We start from the raw sequence: 14,715 nt of genomic DNA on the forward strand, positions 1-14,715 counted from the left end.
AAAGACAAAAAAAGAATTATAATAATAGAAATCACTGAGTGGTGATGGTATAGTGTGTGATTCTGTGATTATTAGTTTTCCCTGCATTTCTGATAATACTCAGATTTTTGTGTTTTTTTAGAGAGACAGAGAGAGAGAATTTTATTATTTATTTTTTAGTTATTGGCGGACACAACATCTTTTGTTTGTATGTGGTGCTGAGGATTGAACCCGGCCCGCACGCATGCCAGGCGAGCGCGCTACGGCTTGAGCCACATCCCCAGCCCTCAGATTTTTTTAAATAAAAAAATTAAAAGAATTTCACTCATATCACCTTTATTCTTACTAATAGCTCTACTCTGCAAAATTGTCTGTGTCTACTTGTCTTCTTTTTCATCCAATATATTACTTATTTAAAGCTTTTTAAAAAAGTTCCTCTCTAAGAAGTTAATTCTGTAGAGCCCTACAAATCTTAAAAACACAGAAACTAACTTTATCCTATTGAACTGTGGATAAAGAGCACAGAGAGGCTAATTACTGTGGAATCAATTTTCTAAAGTGCCATCTTTGTTGCTGCTTCCTGAATTATATTTTCCTATTACTCTGGTAATTGATTTCTCAGATATAAAACCTCAGATACATACAAACATTTTCCAGCTGAGGATGGCATTTCTGCCAAGATCCTCTGATAGAAGAAAGGAATAAACAGCTGAACAACAGAATGTTGATACACTTTGATAAACCTAAACTCTGGCATCCCTGTGCTTCGATGAGTATGTGTTTTCACAGATATTCCAACTTACCTTGCAGAGCCTAATAATGAACTTTACAAAATTATTATTTTAGCTTTTTCTCCTAAGAAACATAGCATATGTTATTTGATGGGTTAGATGTAAAACTTGGCACTTGCAAGTTTTTCTTTCAATGATTAAAATAAGGTGTTTTTTCAAACATACACAAAAGAATAAAATATATTTATTTGCATGTGAAAATTTTCAAAGAAAAAAAATGGCTTCCATAAATTGATTTTACAATGCAGTGCTAACTCTTACATTTTGTGGGGACCCCACAACATTTTTGAACCAAATGATTTATACAACATGAGTATGTGTTTTCACAGATATTCCAACTTACCTTGCAGAGCCTAATAAAATGCGACATAATTTCAATGCTCACTATTGTGATTCCTACCTAAGCATTTGACAGTCCCAATGGCGTGTGCAGAAGCTGCTCGAGGTTTGTTAGTTACCAGGGCGAGCTCTCCAAAGTACTGCCCCCGAGAACATCGAGCGATCTCTACTGCACCATTCTCTTCCACTTCTGATTTACCCTGACAAGGAATTAAAAATATTAACTTTTGCTCAGCTTGAAAATAAAACTTAAACTTAGGCTCAATATCAGAAAGAAAACATGTTCCTTGCTAATATGTGAATTTTTAGGACAGAATATTTACCTTTCTTTTCATAGTAATTTTCACTTCTCCAGATTCTACAATGAAAAAGGAATCAGCCAAATCTCCCTATCAGAATAAAACAAAAAGAGGATGAAAATGCAAATTTGACAATTCTGAAATCATACCCTTGAAATCAATCCAATCCTAGTATATAGCTATTTGCCTAAAAAGTGAAACTCACCAGGAACAGGCCATTTCATTTTCTAAATCAAGACGTTATAATTGATAATTATATAGTAACAGTTTCCTTTGTAAAGCTATTTGAAAGAACATACTCTCTACCACAGCATTTCTGCTAACAGCTAAGAAAATATGGCAAATAACAGGTAAGAATCTCCTCCAAATTTCAGCCTGGATAACAGCATAAGAGTTAGAAATGGCAATACTGCTGCATGTCCCACCTGCAGCATCCCCTCACTCTACAGGAATATGTCAGCTCATCTTGTGATCATTGGGAAGTGCTAGGATGTGCACCGTGTCCTCCTATTTTTCCTGGCAGAAATAAAGCAGACAGCACCCAAAGCACCCAGGTGCATTAGGAAGCAGTGTTGAGAGCCACAGTTTAGTCGGAATGAAGCCTGGCATTTTGCTAGAGGGAATGATTGAAAGGTGACCCTGCTCCGGGAATAGGGGCGGCTCCAGGATTAGGGTGGATCCTGCTGGGAATAGGGTGGCTCTGGGATTAGGGCGGATCCTGCTGCCTGGCGCCTGCTACTTTGAAGTTCCAGGAGAATTGGCGCATGGAGCCCAGTAGAGGGAGTGTGTTCCAGGGAAGTGTGTGTAGAGTGCAAGAGAGAGTTCGGGAATAAAGAGTTGCTGTTTGAATCTACAAGGCTTTGTGGCGGCTCGGTTATTTGTGCCCAGCCAGATTGCAGCAAAGCAGTCCCTATGGCTTTTGTGTTTTTACAGCAGTTAAGGACTTTGCTGAGATATGCCAGTCTACTAACATTGAGGTTTTGAAAAGACTACTAAAATTCTAAAAAATGATGCTGTTTCTCACTACATACACGTTTTTTCTTGTTTGTTTCTGAATCAACTGTGTCTTAATTTCTAATGACAATTTCTGAGTAAAACAGTACACTATGTTATGTAAGATAATAACAATTTTATTTTTTACTTAGCTTTTCAAAGTGACCCTAGGGAAACAGGTATTTAAAATAAAATGTTGAATCTATATTTCTATAATGTAGTACATATATAATACATATGTCTATAAATGCTTACGTAGTTATTTAAATTCTAAGTATAGCATATCTCTGCTTGGGATTGAATTCAAGACCTTGTGCATGCTAAGCGCACACTCTACCTGAGCTACACCCTAATTTTTAAGTGTTATGAATAACAGGTCTCTTGATTGCTGTGTAAATATGCTCCAAATGTATGTGGTGAAACTGATGAAATCTGAATAAACTCTGGATTATGCCAATGGCAATTTCCTATTTTGATATTATACAATAATGATGCAAGATGCATTGGGAAAAAATAGGTGAAGAGTACATGGGACCTCTCAGTGCTATTTTTCTAACTTCTTGTGAATATTTCAAAATAAACTAAAAATGCAGCATGTAAGGTGCTGGCTCAGTGGTAGAATTTGTGCTTAGCATGCACAAATTCAATCCCTATCACCAAAAAATATATACAAATAAATAAAATAAAAATAAGCATTTTAAAAATGCCCTATATTTTAATTACCAATTTACATAGCTGAAACTTAGTCTTATTCTCCAATTTGACTCCACTTCTTCCCAATCCTTAACTGTGTAATCTGCATGGTATGTGTATACCCACACACAGATTTTGAGATATTCACTTATTTGCCTTATAGACAATGATTTTCTTCCTCAGTCTCGGACCTAGAAACTTGTTTCACATTTAAAGGAAGAGACAATAATTCAGATAAGAGCACAGTGCTGTATAGTGCAATGAATCAAAAAGGCCACTTAAATCATTTGCTCAATGCTTCAGAAATATAACTAAGAAATAAGGCAACACTGTAAGTATGTTTTACCTATGAACTTAAACTGTCTTCATAAATCCTGCTTTTTAGTAGCCCTAGCAAACTGAAGTACGCAATGCTATTGGTTCCAACCAGGATCTTAGAAAAGCACTGGGGGTTAAAGAACGTGTTTATTTAAACATTTAGTGCTTGGAAACCAGTACAGATTATGGTGCAATGTGTCCCCTTCTTGGTGTCTGTTATCTAAAAGCAGCTGCAGGATGTTTCATCATGAACTGATCGTGTAAAACTCCACAATATCTCCCAAAGGACTTCTGGGTTCTTACTAATCTCAGGGAGCACTCATCTTTTCCTCTTATAAATTAAATCTTATTCCCTATATGCATGTGAAATTTCATGTCACATATTATAAAACTGCAGAAAGCCATTTGACAGTTTAATATGTATTCATTAAAGTATTCAAGAAAGCTGCATTCCTAGTTATTCTGAAGCTTGGGTTTCAAGCGGCAGGAGTACTGCTTCTCAGTGAGTGAGTGAACAACATTGGACAGTCAGAGTGTCTTAGAGACTTAGAAATTTGAGTACCTTTGGACTGGGGCTGGGGCTCAATGGCAGAGTACCTGCTTTGCATGTGTAAGACCCTGGGTTCAATCCTCAGCACCACATAACAATAAATAAATAAAGTCATTGTGTCCAACAATAAATAAATAAATAAATAAGAATTTGAGTGTCTTAAAGAAGAAAGACTATACTAGAGCCAAACTAGCTGTGTCAGTGTCAGTGTTGGTTCAGCACAGAAATACAATGGATAGCTTTAGTACGGAAAAACCTGACATCAGAAAAGCAGCCTGCCCTTAGCTGATCTAGGGGCTGCACTGTACACTGGTGCTTGGAAAGTGCCCCATGTGCCGAGAGCTGAGGGGGGAGCCATCTTGATGTGGCCACGCTGAGGCTGCTGCTGCTGCAGGAGCTGGGAGATCTGGACAAAGTTGACTACACTGTCCTGGCAAGCACCTTCCCCATAGACTAGGGTTTGCCTATCAGATTGGGAGCAAAACAGACAGAGAGACTGTTTTGCCCTGGGGGGGTTTTATCCAACTTGCTTCCCCCTTTGAGTCTGTAGGCTCAGGTGAACAACTGAAGCAGTCAGGAATCTGAACATATAGTGTGAATACACTCAGGGACTATGCCTAGGAAGCCCGGAAAGACTGGGTGAACAACAGAGGGGGTGAAGGTCTGGCTTCCCCAGTCCATGAGGAGAATCCTTGAGAGGCTCACTAGATCCAGACTCCCAGCTGTGACAGCAACTGCCAGGCCCCATGGGTATATTGATCTAATTTCTCCAGATTAGTCACCACCCAATAAAGCCCCTGAGTCTGATTAGACCTAAGCTAAGCCCCACCTGCAGGAACTCCATTCACAGAACTCTGCAGTGGCCCCACCCTGGGAGTACTCCTATCTGGTCCATACAGACAAATCTCCCAGCTGACAGTACTTCCTATTCCATCCTACCTCATTCTAGGGAGAAGAGAAACAGAATTATTTGAGCCAGCTTCAGTCCTAAGCAAATCCAAGTGGCAGCTTTGCTGAGCAACACAAAATGAAGGATTTAACAACCCCCAGCCCTTGTTCTCACTCGCAGAACACAGCCCAAGATAGACAGTATCCATCTGTTCTTAGTTGACTACTTTGACCTCGTCATTGGAAATAATTAAGTTTTCATTGAGAATATTTGTTTTGTTTTTGTGTTTGCTGTGTTGATTGGTTCATGGATACATATACATATTTTTACTTTTTTGTTCACTTTTAGCATTTAAATTTTTTTTTATTTTATTTTAAAAATTTTCCGTTGCTTTATCTTTTTAGGTTTATGTTTTTTGATTAGTATATTTTGGTTTGGTTTTGTATTGTTTTTCATTTGTGTATTTCTTGTTTCTCTTTTCTGCTAGCAACCAAATTCTATTATTCTTTTTCATTCTCCCTTTATTCTATTTTTCTCCTCCTTATAACAATCACATGCTACATCTCTTCTGCATTAATTTTTTGAAATTATGAACTCTTCTCTATCTCTATCACATCTTCTTTTATCTAAATTAATTGTATTTTTACCTTTTTTTGGTATTAGGGATTGAACTCAGGGGCACTCAACCACTGAGTCACACCCCCAGCCTTATTTTGTATTGTATTTACAGACAGGGTCTCACTGAGTTGCTTAGTGCCTCACTTTCACTGAGACTAGCTTTGAACTCGAGATCCTCCTGTCTCTACCTCCCAAGCTGCTGGTATTATAGACATATTTTTTTACCACCTTTAAGCACTAATTGGCTTATAGAATTCTTGCCCCAATTATTAATGCTGTTTCAGTTATTGTGTATGACATATTTGACACCCGTTGTTTACCTTAATAGCAAACATAGTTCAGGGTTACTTACTATTTTTGCTGTTGGCAATTGCTGACCCTACCATTTCTGTTTTTTGAGCAACTAACATTGTAGTTGTCATAGTAGGAACCAAGTATTTAGCTTAATGCTGTATATTCTTTGTATTGTTGTTGCTATTGTTTGAATTCCTCCTTTCTTTGAGGTGCTGGGAACCTTTAGGGGCACTACAGGTTCACAGGACAGAAACTCTGCTGTTGAACTAACTTAACCAAAAGACACCACACCTTGTTCCAAGCACAAATTAATGACACTCGATCTTCAGCTATACTTTAATACAAAGAATAGAAGAGACAAAAAGCCAGACTCACAACCAGGCCCCAAGTAGAACACTGAGGGACATCCATTACTATAGCAAAACCAGAAAGAAATAACACAAATGATGTGGACACCTATAAGGGGGTCTTAATCCGGATCACTCTAGGACACTTTGGCAAACAAAGACTTGTGCCCAAAAAAGGTCTATACATAATAATGGAAGAGAAATCCCTTCCAAAAGATGCAAAAGAGGTTTAAAACCCAACAAATGAATACAAGAAATATGAAAAAGCAAGTTAACAGTACCTCCTAAAGTTCATAATTCACCAGCAAACAACCCCAAAAATATTGAATGAAGGAAATATCAGATAAGGAATTCAAAAAAATCATTATAAAAATATTCAATGAATTCCAAGAAAATGTAGAAAAAAACAACTGAATGAATTAAGGAAGTCAGTATAGAATACAAAGAAATTCAGTAAAGAGATAGAAATGTAGAAAAAGAACCAAACAGAAATCTTGGAAATGAAATACACAATAAATCAAATAAAATATTCACTTGAAAGTCTCTCTAATAGGCCATGCTGAAGACAGGATCTCAGCGCGGTAAGACAAAGTGGCCAGCCTCACTCATTCAGACAGTATTAAAGAAAAAGAAAATAAACCATGATCAGAATACAAGAACTCTGGGACAACATGAAGAGACCAAATTTAAGAGTCATTGGATTTGAAGAGGGATGTGAAATATGACCTAATGGAATGGATAAACTCTTCAGGGAAATAGGAGAAAATTTTCCAAACCTTCAGAATGAGATGGACATCCAGATACAGGAGGCATTCAGAACCCCAAGTAGACAAGATCAAAAAAGAACCTCTCCACAACACTTTATAATTAAAATGCCTAACATACAGAACAAGGATATAATTTTAAAAGCCTCAAGAGAAAAACATCAGGTCACATTTAGAGGCAAGCCAATTAGAATTACTTCTGATTTCTCAGCACAAACTCTACAAGCCAGGAGGGCTTAGAATAATGTGTTCAAAGTCCTGAAAGAAAATAACTGTTAACTAAGACTACTATATCCAGCCAAATTATCATTCAAAATTGAATATGAAATAAAAACCTTCCAAGATAAGCATAAACTAAAAGAATTCATGACTACTAAACAGATATTACTTAAAGAAAAACTGCACACAGAAGATATTAAAAAACCTCAAAGCTCACAAAAGAACAAATTTCATTTGAAGAATAGCTAAGCAAATGAGAAACAGGACCAAATTAAAGACTATCAATATTCAAAATGGCAGGAATTAATAACCATCTCTCTATAATAACATTGAATGTAAATGCTTTCAACTCTCCAACTAAAAGACATAGGCTGGCAAAGTGAATTAAAAAGACCAACGTATATGTTATTTGCAAGTAACAGGCAAAGAGAACCACAGGCTAAAAGTGCAAAGATGGAAATTGATATACCATGCAAATGGAACCAGAAAATACACAGGAGTAGCCACTCTTACATCAGACAAAGAAGATTTCACACCAAAATTAATCAGAAGAGACAAAGAAGGTCACTTCATATCAGTAAAGGGAACAATCCAACAATAAGATATAATAGTAATAAACATTTATGCCCCAAACATGGGTGCAATTATTTGCATAAAAGAGACAGTACTCAAATTGAAGCTTCAGATACACCTCAGTACAATAATTCTGGATGATTTCAACACACTTCTGTCACCATTAGATGGGTCATTCAGACATAAACTCAGTAAAAACTCTTTAGACATGAACTAATATAAGTCAAATGGACATCTATAGACTATTTCATCCAACAAGAGCTGAATACACTTTCTACTCAGTAGGTCAGGGAACCTTCTCCAAAATACATAATATTTTAGGCCACAAAGCAACTTTTAGCAAATACAAAAAAAAACTGATATAATTCCTTGCATCTTATTGGATCATAATGGAATGAAATTAGAAATGAACACAACCAAACCCTATAGAAACTATATAAACACATAAAGATTGAATACTCTTTTAAAAGATGAATGGGTGATAGGAGAAATTTAAAAATGTTTAGGCTCAAATAAGATACAACATAGTGATACAATAGATCAGAACCTCTGGGACACTATGAAGATAATTCTAAAAATCAACAGCTTTCATATATGCCAACAATAAATCTGCTGAGAAATAAAGAAAGAAAACAATTCCATTCACAAAAGTCTCAATAAAAATAAAATACCTATAAATAAGAATGCAAACAATAAAAAATGCTGGAGAGAATGTGGAGAAAAAGGAATATTTTTATACTGTGGTATACCTTGAAGTTGGTATTTCCACTATGAAAATCAGTACAGAGACTCTGAAAAGACTAGGCATGGAACCACCATATGACCCAGCTATACCACTCCTCTGTATTTATCCTGGATAATTAAAGTCATAGTACAATGATACATGCATACCCATGCTTATAGCAGCATAATTCACAGAGCCAAACTATGAAATCAGCCTAAGTGTCACATCAACAGATGAAAGGATAAAGAAAATAAGGTATATACACACAATGGAGTTTTATTCAGCCATATATAAAAATAAAATTATGGTATTAGCAAGAAAATGGATGGAATTAGGGCCCATCATATGAAGTGAAATAAGTCAAATTCAAAAGGTTAAGGGTCATATGTTTTCTTTCATATGTAGAAGCTAAAGAGGAAAAAGGAAAACAAAGGTAGGGATGGATTTCCTATAAATCAAAGGGAGATTGATAGAGGAAAAGGAACCAAGGGATGGGGGGTGAGGAATGGGGGTGACTAGTGCTGGGGAGTAATATTGGCCAAATTATATTGTTATAGTGTGTACATGTACAAATATGTAACAAAAAATTCCATGAGTATGTACAATTATTAAAAAATGTGGAAAAAATAAAGAAAAAAGGAGTTGATTATATAAACAAGATATTCAAATAGATTAATGGCTGTAGATTAAACCAATTTTTTAAAAAATATATTTTTTAGTTATAGATGGACACAATACCTTTATTTATTTGTTTATTTTTATGTGGTGCTGGGGATCAAACCCAGTGCCTCACGCATGCTAGGCAAGCGCTCTACCCCTGAGCCACAACCCTAATTAAGCCACTTTTAACAGGTCATTTAGTATGAATAATATTCATGTAATATAATATAACATAATATTCATTTGCATACATTACTGCTTATTAATTTTAGTGACAAAGTTTGTCAAGATTTATAAATGTATAAAAAACCTTTTGGAATATAACCCCAAAGTGAATTACACTTAAAAAATACATACCTGAGCAATGATTTGTTCACCATCATTGTACACTTTGGTGCCTATCACATCTACCACTTTCAGGCGTTCAGAAACCTATAAAGAAAAAAAGGTAGTTATTAAGTAGACAAAGACTTATTGGGTAATCTGACCTATTTTACTTCTTAAAAAGTAGCATCCTAGAGGCTAAGTGAGCAGTGTGTGGATGACATGATTACATGTTCATTATATTAGCTGGTAGCATTTAAAAATAAATTTTGTATTTCTAGCTTCTCTTGAGAAATCAGAAGACTCAGGAATTCTCAGCCCATATTTTCGTATGGCAGTAATAAAACTATGACGGAATAGCAGCTGTTACTTTAGATGGAGTACATGTTCTCTCTAGCTTGTCACCATCCCTTCCCTTTTTGTTACTTGCCTAGCTTGGAAGGCGCTGGATTTGCATCCCTTCTACTTCTATTTAAGGAGATATGCTGCTGGAGAAGATCAGCTGGCTAACATGCATTATGAAAGGTAGCCAAGATTCTACCAGGAACAAACCAGCCATCTAACGTTAGAAAGGAAAAGCACTGTTGTGTTGATATTTGCCGTTTTATAAGACTCTGTGGGTACATACATGTTCCCCTCTTTCATTAATCTCAATTTCAAATATGAGAGTAGGATATCTAGAAAAATACTGAGCTTAGCAAAGAAGTATGTAAAGTAAGCTCTCATGGTTTCTGGCAAATTTTTACCATTCAAGATAAAAACAGCTGATGAAGGAGATGAGGGAATGAGCCCTGGGGCTGTGCAAAAGGACATCCAGACAGATAGCCGGTGCACAGGACCTGAAGCCAGTGAGAGTCAGCATGCTAGAGGAACAGTGCAAAGCTGTATGTCTAGGTAGGATAAGGAGCATGGAGCAGTAAGAAATGGAGCCAGGGATACAGGGCTGGGCCACAGGGTCTTAGAGGCCTATGAGAAAAGTCTTAAAAAGAGGTCTGTTAGGATCTAGGTTGTAAAAAGATTATGCTGGCAGCTGATATAAACCAGGCAAACGGTGATGATGAATCAGACAGAAGGTAATGTGAAGTTGGTGGGAAACAGATGCTGAATAAATTCTGAAGATAGGGCTGATCAGGTTACTGACTGGACATGGGTGGGGAAAACGGCTGAGTTTACTGGAAGGATGTTATTGCCATTGATGAAGATAAGGAACAGAAAGGAGGAGATCTGGGACCTATTAGGTTTGAGATGATAAAGGTTGGCGATAATGTCAATTTTAGGAGGTATCGGCCTACAGACAATATTTAAAGCCATGGAATTTGACATGTGCACCAAGCCTAAATACAGAAGAGACCAAAGACAGAGCCCTGGAAAGCTAATTGTAAAAAGGAAGGAGAAAAGAAAGAAACAGCAAAGGTGACTATAGGGAGAAACTGATAGGGAGAAGAGATGACTCTTCCCTGTAAGGTAAAACTAGTGGCTCTTACTGGTATTTATATGATTATTTTAAGTCTGTTCTTAAAGAATACATATAAATATGCTACAGGAGCCTGTTACTTATGACTAACAAAACAAATGCAGTTATAGGTGGTAAAAGGATGAGTTATAAAAACTCAACAGTCTTTTTTTTTTATTCAAAGAAATGTTTGTGTAGAACTAATTATTCCTAATAAAATAAACTTTTAAAGCAGAATAAAAGCATAAATACACTCACCTCCAAAGATTTAAGGAATGGCAGTGACTCAATAAAGCTTTCATACATTTTTCTCTTTTTGGCATTGTTTTTCACAATTATTCTCCTGAAGGTTACCCTGTCCTGAAGACAGAATATCAAATACAAAGAAGTTAAAATGTAGGTTTTTTGGAGGGTGGTGTAGTACTGGGGACTGAACCCAGGGATACTCTATCACTGAGTTACATGCCGAGCCCTTTTTCATTTTAAGATAGGGACTAGATAAATTGCTGAAGGTCTCACTAAATTGTTGAGGCTGGCCTCAAAGCTGCAATCCTCCTGCTTCAGTCTCTGGAATCATAGGATTACAGGCATGTGCCACCATGTCTGACTTAAAATGCAGATTTTATGGAGGAAAAAAAATCTGAATAAATAGGGTTTTTTTTCCCCGTACTGGAAATTGAACCCAGGGGTGTTTAACCATTAAGCTACATCTCTAGCCCTTTTTTATATTTTATTTAGATTACAAATATTATCAGGATTACAGATATGCATCAGCGTGCACAGCTGAATAAATAGTTCTATTCCCCATATAAAATAAACAGTAATTGAAGATTTCAAAATAAAAGGCTAACAATATCATTTTTACTTTAACTTAACTCATTTCATATTTTTATTTCTTCAGGCACAAAATTAATGTAGAACCATATAAAATATCTTCATTTTTTTTTAAAGGTTTACTTTTGTTCCTCCATCTAACATGTTGTGCTATACACCACAAGGTGGCACTATGAAACTATCTTAAAAATATATACTAGCATGTTCTTTTCCTGTGAATGGCAACCTTAGAGGATTGCAAAATCAGGACATGACAAGAATTTTTATTAAAAAAATAAAGTAGGACAGAAAATCGTGGAGTACAATCTTTGTAGTAAAGTATTTTTTTGTTAATTATCTCAATCATACACAGACACAAATATCCTGGTTTTGATGTTCCTATTGTAGACTAAAGTAAAAACCATATGAAAAACAATAGAACAAAATTTTAATCATAAAGAAATTACAAAGTCAAGAGATTTTGAAAAGTTATATACTCTAGGTTAATTTTCACATCCACATTATGATGGAGTTTCTTTAAATGTAAAAGGCTCAGAGAAACTAAATTTTCTTGAATAAGATCTAATTCTAGAGCTTATCATGTTTTATCTAATTCTTATGGCCTAAAGTCCTATCATTTATATTTATACTACATGATCTCGAGCATTTTAGTAAAATTAAAACTGAAATAGACGTATTAAGGCTGACTTCAAATGTTCTAGTGTGACAGAGAAAAATTCTAGTATGTATTGAAAGTCTTTAAGTGTGATGGACTGAAATGTTTGTGTGCCCAAAATTCATAACCCCCATTGCCCAATCAAAGTTCCTCCGTTTTTCTCATGCCTCTTTTTTTATTGGTTCTTTTTAGTTATACATGACAATAGAATTCATGTTGACATAATTATAAAACCACAGAATATGATTTCTTCTAGTTCAGTCCCCAGTACTTCCCCTTCCTTCCTCCCACCCTGTTGCCTTCCCTCTACTTACTCTATTGATCTTTCTGCTATTTACTTAGGTTTTTTTTTTTTTTTTAAATTACTACTCTATGGATGTACGATGGTGAGATTCACTGTGGTATATTCACATATGAACATAGGAAATTTAAGTCAGTTTTATTCTTCTGTATTTCCCTATCCCATCTCTCCTCCCTTCCCTTCATTCCCCTTTGTCTGCTCCACTGATTTTTCTTCTATCACCCACACCACACCTCCCGCTTATTTTGGATTAGTTTCCACTTATCTTTAGATAAAACATTCTACCTTTCACTTTTTAGGACTGGCTTACTTCACTCGGCATGTACTTTCCAGTTCGATTCATTTACCAGCAAATGCCTTAAGGTCATTCTTCTTTAAGGTTGAGTAATACTCCATTGTGTATGTATACCACATTTTCTTTACCTATTAATCTGTTCAAGGGCACCTAGGTTGGCTCCATAGCTTGGCTATTGTGAATTGTGTTGCTGTAAACATTGATGAGGCTGTGTTACTATAGTATACTGATTTTAATCTTTTGGATATATACCAAGGAGTGAGATAGCTGACTCATATGGTGGTTCCATTCCTAGTTTTTGGAAAAACCTCTCTACTGCTTTCCAGAGTGGTTGCACCAGTTTGCAGTCCTACCAACAAGATATCAGTGTACCCTTTTCCCCCACATCCTCACTAACATTTATTGTTATTTGTATTCTTGATAACTGCCATTCTGACTAGAGTGAGATGAACTCTCATCTCAGTGTTGTTTTAAGTTGCATTTCTCTAATTGCTAAAGATGTTGAATTTTTTCATATATTTGTTGGGTCAAGAGGAGTTTTAAAATTACCCTAGGTAATTCTGATGTGTAGCCAGATGAGAAGCACATGTACAAGTATTTTTGCTCTACAAAGCTGCTCTTTTTTAAAAAAATATTTTTTTAGTTGTTCATGGACCTTTATTTTACTTATTTATATGCAGTGCTAAGAAATGAACTCAGTGCCTCACACACGCTAGGCAAGTACTCTACCACTGAGCTACAACCCTAGCCTTATTTATATAGCTGCTTTTAAATAAAAGTTATAACCATCAATGGATCCCAAGAGAATCAATTTCTAGTGGTTTTGTGTGTGTGTGTGTGTTTTTTTTTTTTTTTTTTTTTTTAAGACTAGAGCACTCACCAATCACCTAGAGAACTTACTCAAATAGTTTGCTGGGCCCCATCTCCAGAGTTGCAATTCAAAATCAATAGGTGGGACCCTCGAATGTGCATTTCTAACAAGTTCCAGATGACACAGATGACACCATCCAGGGAGCATACTTTGAGAACCACTAATTTATTGGATCATATACCTCAGAGAGCAATCTGAGAAAAAAGCACTGGAGACTGTGTGCCTGGTTGTTTTTTTAAGAGTGGTTAAGAGAGGAGCATTTCGAATGAGTGTCTTTCCTGTCCCAGGGCCAGCAGATCCCAAGTTCCTGACTCGACGGGAGGAGTGGGGAAAAGGACATGAAATTCTGATTTAGCACTTAGTCCCAGTGCCCAACAGTTCAGCATCCAGCTTAATAAACTGCTTAATAAGGTGCTTAAAAAAAATTCCCTAGTGACTAATGATTTCAAATAAATCTACCTATTAGAATTAACACACAATGTAACAATTCTTACAAATAGTAATTTTCAGGTCAAACAACTGTTTTACTCACCAAACCCCACAGAGCACCAGGAGAGGTAGCAGTGATTGTAGCTGCTCTGGGTGTATTGTACATTAAGGCCAGTTCGCCGAAACTCCCACGATTATCGTAGTTACCAACACATCTTCCCACTCCATCGCATTTTACATAAATATCAAATGTTCCTCTGTTGGACATATATAAATTAGAGATAAAAATAATTCAAGGAAAATCCCATTACAGTAAGACATTATTTCAGAGAAGAACCCTGTGCAATAAAACTTTACTTCTGTCCTGTCTAGCCCCTCTGGAGACAAATAAAAAAGGGGGATCAATATGTTGATCAATACATTATAAAGAGACCATCAACTAGACAAGGGTAGGGGCCACATATGTGCCTCCTGGGAAAAACGGGACTAACCAATAAAAATTT

General features: G+C 36.2%; 1 protein-coding gene across 1 annotated transcript in view; it reads right to left on the bottom strand.

Moving 5' to 3' along the window:
• The window catches only part of Prkar2b (protein kinase cAMP-dependent type II regulatory subunit beta), a 95,182-nt gene that overhangs the window by 2,974 nt on the left and 77,493 nt on the right, over positions 1–14,715 (bottom strand). Inside the window, exons 6-10 of the mRNA XM_076834596.2 lie at positions 14,316–14,469; positions 11,086–11,187; positions 9,408–9,482; positions 1,433–1,498; positions 1,171–1,309 (exon numbers count right to left, since the gene is read on the bottom strand). Coding sequence (XP_076690711.1) covers positions 1,171–1,309; positions 1,433–1,498; positions 9,408–9,482; positions 11,086–11,187; positions 14,316–14,469 — 536 coding nt within the window. The remainder of the gene's footprint in view (positions 1–1,170; positions 1,310–1,432; positions 1,499–9,407; positions 9,483–11,085; positions 11,188–14,315; positions 14,470–14,715) is intronic.

This window comes from Callospermophilus lateralis, chromosome 1, assembly GCF_048772815.1.
Source record: "Callospermophilus lateralis isolate mCalLat2 chromosome 1, mCalLat2.hap1, whole genome shotgun sequence".
Lineage (NCBI taxonomy): Eukaryota > Metazoa > Chordata > Mammalia > Rodentia > Sciuridae > Callospermophilus > Callospermophilus lateralis.